The following is a 10,000-nucleotide window of genomic DNA, read 5'->3' as shown; positions in this document are numbered from 1 at the left end:
CAGCTACACGGAGAAACGTGCATCCACTGACCTTTCTCAAGAGTAAAGCAAAACAACTCTATATCTTCCCTTATATAAGGGAAAAAGGGGGGTGGGGACACCGAACCACCAATCAATGCCATTCTGGAACAACTCATGCCATTCAAATTTAAACCGTAAATCAAAACCGTTGAACCAACTGAAACCACACTTTGGGATGTTACATCAAAACAACCGTTAAATCATCCTTTGAATCAAACCAAACGTAGCATAATTCAAATAAATCGATGCAAAAGAAACAACATGATTAATTGCTTCAAGCGATTGTGGTAACTTAAATGAATTAAGCTAAACGGATACATCACAAACCTAAAGTGAGAATATATACCCAAGTGACAGCAACCGAGGTAATAATTTAAATGCTTGCTGACGCAGTTTCTCTGGTATGTTTTTGCATGAGAGGGCCAAAAGCTACTGGTAAGTCCAACACTTCCTCTGTGAGCGAGACAACAGACTCCTCCACATGCCATACCTCCACAATCCTCCTTCGTTTACTGGGGGTTGCACCCAAAATGCTGGCATTATCCCATAGGGGAACATGGCCAGCCTTTAGACCATGTTTGGCAATGGCAGATCTCTTTGGATAGTTGCACTCGAAGGCCTTGCGGTGCTCATTGACCCGTTGTCTTAATGTTCTCCCTGTCTCACCAATATATTCAGCCCCACAAACACAGGGAACCCTTTATACCACCCTTGCCCGGGGAAGCTTATCCTTGACGTGCATTAGTGCCTGTTTCATGGTGAACATAGGTTTGTAACTTACCCTCACACCTGCCAATTTTAAAACTCTGCCAATCCTTTGGGACACCCTCGGCACAAAAGGCAAAACACAATCACCTTTTGGTTGTACCTGTGTGAAAGACCTGTTGCGAGGCTTCAGTACAAGATGTACTGAAGACCAATGGCTACCCGGACAGATTATTACCAAAAAGGGATGCGATCTTGGCGTAAAAGATCCACAATGTGTTAAATGTATTATAAACCACAATGTATTATATATGCACATCAGCAGTATGCATGTCTTTGCTTCATATACATAATCCGGGTTAATTTTATTTCCGGGAGTGAATGAGGTCGAGGTCTGTTACCTATACACCACCCAAATAAAGGGATGTGCAGAAGAACATGTTGCACACTTGGAACAAGATTGCCTGGCAGGTGGGTACTTTGCTGGGGTATTAATAAATCAAAGATGATAACATGATCCCCCCTGGCAATTCCCGTAGAGAGTGGGTGCTACAAGTTCTAGTGCTTCTTGTTCTAATTGAGAGCAGGTGCTACCAGAGCTTACCTTACCTGGCCTCCAAAGCCAGACGCCAACTGGGCATCCTCCGTTATGCAAAGTCCTTCCTTGGCACACCTGAGCTATCCACCCCCAAGGCTCCCATTTCAGGCTTTAATCCACAGGTTGTCTTCCACCTCATTTCTGGTCTTGCACCCTCTCCTCTTTCCGCCCTCTGTCCACCCCATATATCGTCATGATGCACGCGGTCCACCAGCAACCCCTTCCTGGTGAAACTGCCTAAATCCACAACCACTGCTCACCTACATTCCGTTATTTCTCTCTTTTCGCATCTGTGGGAAACCAACGTCCACACTCTCTTTGGTCTCAGTCTTCTCTTCTGATCTTCAAGACAGCTGTTCACTACCATCTCATGGTGAAAATCGAAGCCTGAGCAATTGTGTGGTGGCCCATTGAGTAGAAGGTCAGTATTGAGAGCAATCAGTTTGGAAATAAGGGGCAAGTAGGATTCCAAAGTTTCAGAGAGTGTCCCCTCTCCGGACAGGTTAAAAAGCTGGGTGATAAGGGAGGTGTAGCAAAAATAGCAAAAAGTTAACGGACGGACGGAGAGACATGCGCACATCATCATTACCCATTTTGTAAGTTAATCTCTTTCATAATTGAGATGAGATGATCTAAAAAGTATATATAAAGAAGGAAAGACCTACTGCTCTTCGGTCAAGGTAATTTTCTATTTCCATTCCGGTTGTTACAAGTAAGCATTATTAATATTATTGGTTCCTGGCACGATAGGTGAAAGTGCATTTTTCACACGTCTCTATGAAATGCACCAATAATGTTAAAGTGGGTGAAGTGGTGCTATAATGTGCACCTCACCATGTTCCGTCATCACACCCAATCAAACCTCTCTGCTGCATGACTACTTATTTCACCTCCCTCCCCCTGTTTTCCCTTTCATGCTCCAAAATATTTAAAATCCTTTTCAGTCATACTACCAAACCACCGTTTAGAGGCCATTTTTCAGTCATACTACTGTACATTAAACCCTTAAATAGCAAGCAGCACATTTGAATTTGACCAATTGCAGGCAACCTCTTTGTGTACCGATTTTGGTATTGTGGGGCATAATTTTGACCAATCATGGTTCCAACTGTGGTTTTCCAGACTTTTTCCCATACCCATCAACATATTAAACTGAAATTTGGTACATAGCTTTACTATGATAAGTTACAAAACATGTTTGAGTTTCGGGGAGTTTCACCAATTTTTCATGCAGTTATGCCTTTTTTGAACTTAGAAAATATCACATATTGTTGTGAAATATATTCCTTGAAAAAAATGTGGAGACAAGGATCCTTACCTTGACTGTGGTAAGTATAGTATGGTCTGTGTGTTTTGAGTCGCGGTTGGATTGCCATGTACAGTCACGTGAAAAAGTAAGTACACCCCATGTAAAGTTTTGACTTTTTCACCATATTTCAACATACAGCAATTTGATCTTCATTTCAACAATATTGATAGATAAAGGTGATATAATATAACAAATATCATGAAGCATTTACATTTTGTAGTCCATTGTATAATTTAAATAAACATAAATGCAAATTTCGCATGCGGAAAAAGTAAGTACACCCTTGGCTCTAATAGGTGGTATTGCCCCCTTTGGCAGAAACGACCTCAAGTAGGCGTTTCTTGTAACTGTCTTCCAGTCTCTGACATCGACTGGGAGAAATTTTTGCCCACTCCTCCATGCAGAATTCTTTCAGCTGTGCGATGTTTGAGGGGTTTCTTGCATGCACAGCTCGTTTTAAATCCCCCCACAACATCTCGATGGGATTTAGATCCGGGCTTTGACTTGGCCATTCCAGAACCCTCCATTTCTTTCTTTTTAGCCATTCCTTGGTGGATTTACTGGTATGTTTAGGGTCATTGTCATGTTGCAATGTCCACCTTCGGTTGAGCTTCAACTTTCTGACAGATGGCCTCACATTATCCTCAAGCACCCTCTGGTACAATGAAGAATTCATAGTGGGTTCTATGATGGTGAGCTGCCCAGGCCCTGATGCAGCGAAGCTGCCCCAAACCATAATATTTTCACCACCATGCTTTACAGTTGGTATCAGGTTCTTGTGGTCAAATGCTGTCTTTGGTTTTCGCCAAACATGTCTTCTGGTACTGTGGCCAAATAGCTCTACCTTTGACTCATCTGTCCAGAGCACATTGTTCCAGAAGTGCTGGTCTTTGCCTAGGTGTTCATTGGCAAACTTTAGTCTTGCCCTGATGTTCTTTCTGGACAGCAAAGGTTTCCTCCTGGCACACCTCCCATGTAGATCTAATTTGTGCAGCCTCTTTCTAATGGTAGACTCGTGCACTTTGACATCAACAGTGGCAAGAGCTACCTGTAGGTCCCGTGATGACATTCTGGGGTTCTTAGAGACTTCTTTCAGCATCTTGCGGTCTGCTCTTGGGATGAACTTGCTGGGGCGGCCTGGCCTGAACAAGTTGGCAGTTGTTTGGAATCTTCTCCACTTGTAGATGATCTTCTGGACAGTCGAATGATTGATTTCAAATTGTTTGGAGATGTTTTTAAATCCCTTCCCAGACTCGTAGGCATCTATAACCTTCTTTCTGTAGGCCTCAGAGAGCTCTTTTGATCTCGGCATGGTGACGTCGCACACCAACAACAAAGAGCAAACCAAACTAAATGTCTGAGGTTTAAATAAGACAGGTTCCTCCAAGATACTCTCTAACGATGTTCTAATCATTTGCACCTGAGCTGGTGCACCTGATTCTAATTTTAGGTATTTGAAGTAGTGATAAATGTCGGGGTGTACTTACTTTTTCCACATGCGAAATTTGCATTTATGTTTATTTAAATTATACAATGGACTACAAAATGTAAGGGGTATGGTAGGATGTTTCAGAACCGAGGATGTTTCATGATATTTGTTATATTATATCACCTTTATCTATCAATCTTGTTGAAATGAAGATCAAATAGCTGTATGTTGAAATATGTTGAAAAAGTCAAAACTTTTCATGGGGTGTACTTACTTTCTCACATGACTGTAACAGGGACCTGTCAGAGTAAGTAGTTTGTTACACGTGATTGTGAGGACGCAGTGCATGTAATTTATAGACAGGTTCGAAATTAATTTGTGAGAGTAAACACCTCATGTTGTATGCAGGGCTAAGTGAATATTTTCCATAAGGCAAACGTCACGTGTGTGAAAGGCCATCACGATGTGTCTGGCCAATGTTTCAGCCATAGCGGCATAATGTGCTGTGGAGTCAGAAGTGCGCCTGTGCATTTATTTTTATTGGCTCCACCAGACGGGTGCTTTGCTGTTAAAAATAAATAAAAAGATTGCCATCAATCATTTGGCTTAGTTGGAGGATCTGCACGAGTTCTCTTGACCTTTAACAACCCTGTGACATTTTCACTTTATCGTTGTAGCAATCTCTTCGACAATCACGTCAAAGTATGGTGGAATAATAACATTATAAAGCCCAGCAACAACAACATCCTTCCATCATACTGGCTTTAAAGCTGAATAACAAATGCAAACATTCTTCATATATCCAGATTTCATAAAGTTGTTAGCACGTCGTATTAAGGTGGTGTTTTGTATCACTGCATAAAATGTTGTTTTGTCACTTTTGAACTAATAAAAAATTCTTAAAGAAGGGTTTTATCATTGTTTACAATTAATCAATATTAATATATATTTCATGGTTGCCGATAATGTTTCTAATTTCAAAATAAATTGCACATTGGACAATAAGTAAGTGTAAGCCTGCGTTCAAGTAAATATTACATTTGGATGATCACGTGTAGTTTTGGCAGGTTATTTTATTTAGCGAGAAAGCTTTTGCGCAACTCTATTGTCTGGCTGAATTAATTTTGCTGCCATAGTATCCACAAAAGAACCAGCAAAAACGTTGTGCTTTTGATTAATTAAACACAAAACCAAGTTATGCTGCAGTCGTCGCTACATTTGTCCAATCGGCAGACAGTCTTCATCTACCAGCATGCGAGCACCATAGTATCCATATGTACCTCATATCTAGAGCGTATCCACATCTACCCCATATCTAGAGTATCCATATCTAGAGTGCCATATCTACCCAGTCCTCAAACCAAAGCACATGATCCAAAGCACAGCTTAAGCAACAGGATTCCAATGATTGGTTTGAATGGAGATACTTTTTTAAACTGGGGAAAAAACAACACCACCAAAACACTCTTTTTTGCAGTTCATCAAATTATTTTTCGTCGCCGGAGAGGTATTATGTTTTGGGTTGCCCTTCAGCCTGTCCGTCCCTCCGTGATAGGTTTTCGTTACCGCGAAAACGAATGGCTGAAGGGATCTAAGTCAAACTTGGTACGAGTATGTATAATGATGCAAAGATGAACTGATTGGACTATGCCCTATGGGATCAAGAGGTCAAAGATCAGACAGAGGTCCTGTTAGGTAAAAATTCTGTTACCGAGCTAACTTGTGAACCAGTGAGGGTGAGGGGATTTTGACCAAACTTGGTATAAGTATATATTATAATGCAAAGATAAGTTGATTCGATTTCTGGGTCAAAGGTCAGAGGTCATGTCAGGTAAAAATGTGATACTTAACGGCTGAAGGTATTTAAATAAAACTTTGTACGAGTATGTGTAATGGTATAATAATGTAGGCCTAGGCGTATATCGGTCAATGTCATGATGTCGAAGAGTGTTCTAGTTTGAAAAATATTTTCCTTATTTTCCTTTTTTAACTGCATACGCAGCTGGTGGTGAGCTGTTTGCAGGTATGCATGAATTGGTGGCTTCTGTTTTTTTTTATGGAGAACAGTACTTGTAAAACTTGTAATTATCACACAATCATTTGAAACGATATTGTGACCAGGTGCAAAAGTGGAGTATGATGAGCACATTTATGATTTAATCAAACTGCATCCATATAGTTTTTGTGATTCCTGTAGCAGTTTTGCTGGAGATAAATTCTCTGAACTGTTAGAGAAGCAGAGATAATCTTTTGAGATGGTGTATAATGTTATTGTGGCATTTATATGAATACAAATAATTTTCTAAAATTCTTGCTGGTACGTCTGTCGAATGGAATACTGATGCCAACTAAACACGACTTCTGTACAGTTCCCAACCTTCACTCAACCCCTCGGAGGTGTTTGAACATTCTGGCGCACAAGCATTGAGGAAAATCGAGTTCCATCTTGATTCTCAACTCATGCAAGAGGGATTTATGGAAAGGAAGCAGAAAGACCAGACAGGTATTGCACATTTCAGACTTCATGGTGTTCTTACACAATAAATTGGAACAATTCTGGATCAACACCTAGTTGACTTGATAGTGCAAGTACTTCATAAAGTGGACCTACCCTCTTTTTATTCTCTTCTCTTTTTTTCTTCTTGGGGTCTGGTCATCAGAAACTGTGCTCTTCCTTTTCAGTACCACTTCCAAAGGCCATTGTAGCTGAAGAAATAGAAGAATCAACAGGATTTGGGAAGATCTACCCAGTCCCTGAGGTGCCTTTGGAAGAAAAGGAGGAAGATGAAGAGGATGACATGCCACGTGAATTCATATCGAGAAAAGAGTTATCAAAACATCGTCTTTCAAAAGAAGGTAGGTTTTCACACAAGAGCCTGCCTTAAGATTGTTCTCTGAGTTTGTTTTGCTTTTCTTATTATTGCTTATTTATTTCCCCAATAATTATTTCCCATACTTCCAACTTCGCTATTACACTGTTATTGTGTAATAGCGAAGTTGGAAGTATGGTTGAACCTTTGAGGTATCTGATCCTTGCTGCAATTTCCTCATCTAGAGGATAAAGTTTGATGCAGGGGACGGGGAAAGGAGGGAGAATTTGTTGTGGTGCACTGCCAAAAGGGAATTTTGAATTGTGGAGCATGCTTCGTTGTAGGGAGCATATTGAACTTGCTATTCTATGTAGAAAGGTGATTCAAAGTTGACTTGACCTTTTTATGTCAGAGGGGACTACAGGTTTGCTAGTTTGTCTGTCCGTCCATCCGCCCACCTGTAGTTTGCCAGACTTTTCCCCCATACCCTTTAACATATTGAACTGAAACATGGTACATGGCTTTATTATGATAAGTTCCAGAAACTGCAACTTCTTCTGTAGCTTTGCATATCTAACATTTTTTATCCTACTGTACATAGCTCACAATTGCTGAGTGTTTGGCCCAAGAACATTCATTGGGACCAGTAGGGAGCATGTATTGCAAAGCAATTCTCCCTCTTCTTTTAATACTTGTGATGTAGGAAAACTATTACAAGCTGTACCTGTTCTACCATTACAGTACAGTATTCAACTCCAAACCAGAACAATTTGTATGAATACGTTTGTGGAAGCTGCTCTCTCTTTTTGTTTTTTTTGGGGTTTTTTTTTTACTTTGGTGTTTGTGAACTATTTATTGTGGCTGCAGAATTTTTGCACTATCACAATCGTACTTATTTGGATTTGGCAGCAAACGCACGACCTGAAAGCACCCATGTTTTAGCATTTTGTACCTTCCTGGGGGTGTGAGAAAATGGCTGTAACATGTTTGCCTTGCCTGTTTTATTTTAGTTGAGTCCATGATTATTTCTCCTGTATCCATGTTTCTCTAAAATAGGTTGTTGCTTTTAATTTTCTATTTTAATGCAGTTGGTATATTTGTCCCGTTATTTACTTATAAGCTAACCATTGATCTTTCAAGCTCAGCAAATGCTGTTTGAAATTACACCTGCTGCCATTAACACACGAGGGTAGCGACTTGACGTGTCTTATCCATGGATATTTTTCGTATTTTCTCTATTTTTGTGAATCCGATTTGCATTGAGGACCACAGCAATTATGGATAACCACTTTGGAATTGCCACTCTTTCATTTAAATGCTGGAAATTATGTTTAAAAGACTTTTACTTAGATTCTGTGCTAGCAACTGCAGGTTAAAAGTGGCCGGACAAGCAGAAGCGAGCCACTGAAAACACACACAGCAGCGTATGCGTGAAAAGTCTCGTTGGCATTCATATGTCATTTTGAAAGTCCAGTATTGTCATGAGCATCTGTAATAAGTTGTTTTCTATTCTTGTATTATAATGTGTTAAATTTATGCACATATAATTGATTGTACCTTTTGTGCAAATTTGATACTCTGCTACAGAAATGACAAAGTTGCCCGTTTTCAAGAGGTACGAGGCAGGAGAACCAACATGTCGTCTTTATGTGAAGAATTTGTCAAAGCAAACAGAGAATAAGGTAATGAAAAACGTTTCATTATTTGTCAGTTTTTTCTTTGTTTGTGGTGAAGAAGCCTGAAAACATACCTACATTGGAGTTAAAATATATATTTTTATTGCGTGTGCATTTTTAACTGCACAATCACTGGTGTAGGTGGTTATCAACCAAAAGAGCTTGAGAGAAGAAAAGAAACATCAATACATGCATGTATAGGAGCTGCTAAAGAAACACGAGACACATGCAACAATATTTATTTGTCAATGAAGGCTCAGGTCTGAGTGATTTCAACTCGGTCTGTTTTACAACCATTAATCGTACAACTTGAGGTCTGAGAGTCGGTGGACGTGAGACACAAAAACCGAAGTTAAGAAAGAATGGAAGGAGAGTGGAGTAGGTTGGGGGTTGGGACAGGCTATGCAGAAGACCATGTAAACTGATCTGATTTGAGAAGAAAAGCTTCTCTTGTGCAAAATACATGAAATTTATGGGGAGACTTAATAAAAGTATTTTAAATACAGTATGAAACGTGATTGGAAAAGTAGATTCAAATGGATTTTGTTTTTTCCTATCGGATGTAGGGGATACGACAATGGCTGCAACTTAGCAAGCGGAATCAAGAATGAGCCAATAATATTTTGTCCCTAGAGAAAAGCTTTCCAAGAGCAATAGGAGCAAGGACTGTTGATTATTTAAAAGATGAATTTTATATAAATACAGAGAGGTTATAAGATAAACCTCTTAGACTTTGCTGGGGTTAGTAGGCATGGTTGGAGTCTGCATGTGTCTGCACATTTTCCCAATTTCCCCAACTTGGCCCTTTTAATGCCGCTATGCCCAATGCTTTTTCCCGTCCTCCTCTTTCCAATCCTTCTCTACATCTCTCCATTTTTTAAAACATAATACGATCATTTATTGTCATTTGATAAAAGAGACAGCACGTTGATGAAATCAAGGAGAGAAGCTGATGTTTCGGGAGTTAACCCTTTATTGGAACAAAAGCAAAGGGTTAATGTCCAAATTGGGAGCTTCTCCTTGCTTCCCATGGCGGTTAGCATACCTCAATCAATGTCCTGTTTATTTAATACTTTGTCATCCATTGTCATTTTATCCATTGTTGTTGCACCTGTCCATTGTTATATCTGTATACCTGTCCACCTTCATCAAGACTGGTTCTTCATAATATCGGTATTGTTGGGCTGTCTGATACATCAGCTGGGTTTTACATGACCCACGGACTGTATTTGAGTGTCACGGAGCATCTTCATTTCTCATGCTGGAATACATAAAAAATCCTTTTCCATCTGACTTTCTTTGTTTATCTTTGTAATGACCATCTCTCGGGATATATGCACGAACCTTTGTACCATGCAAACTTGCTGATAAATCCCATTTAAAAAAAACAAAATCTTTGCATTCACCAAATGAGATGCATTTATTGTCAATTTGGATCCATTACTCTTATCT

The 10,000-nt window shown here is 39.8% G+C and overlaps 1 protein-coding gene across 7 annotated transcripts in view; it reads left to right on the top strand.

Moving 5' to 3' along the window:
• The window catches only part of RNPC3 (RNA binding region (RNP1, RRM) containing 3), a 72,180-nt gene that overhangs the window by 34,111 nt on the left and 28,069 nt on the right, over positions 1-10,000 (top strand). For all 7 annotated transcript variants that reach the window (XM_068124930.2, XM_068124929.2, XM_078783575.1 and 4 more), the window contains exons 10-12: positions 6,432-6,565; positions 6,745-6,918; positions 8,460-8,554. In XM_068124930.2, the coding sequence (XP_067981031.2) occupies positions 6,432-6,565; positions 6,745-6,918; positions 8,460-8,554 (403 nt within the window). The remainder of the gene's footprint in view (positions 1-6,431; positions 6,566-6,744; positions 6,919-8,459; positions 8,555-10,000) is intronic.

The sequence above is a fragment of the Myxine glutinosa genome, chromosome 8 (assembly GCF_964187855.1).
Source record: "Myxine glutinosa chromosome 8, kmMyxGlut1.1, whole genome shotgun sequence".
Lineage (NCBI taxonomy): Eukaryota > Metazoa > Chordata > Myxini > Myxiniformes > Myxinidae > Myxine > Myxine glutinosa.
Note: the sequence above shows the minus strand (reverse complement) of the source record. Positions and strands in the feature narration are given on the sequence as shown.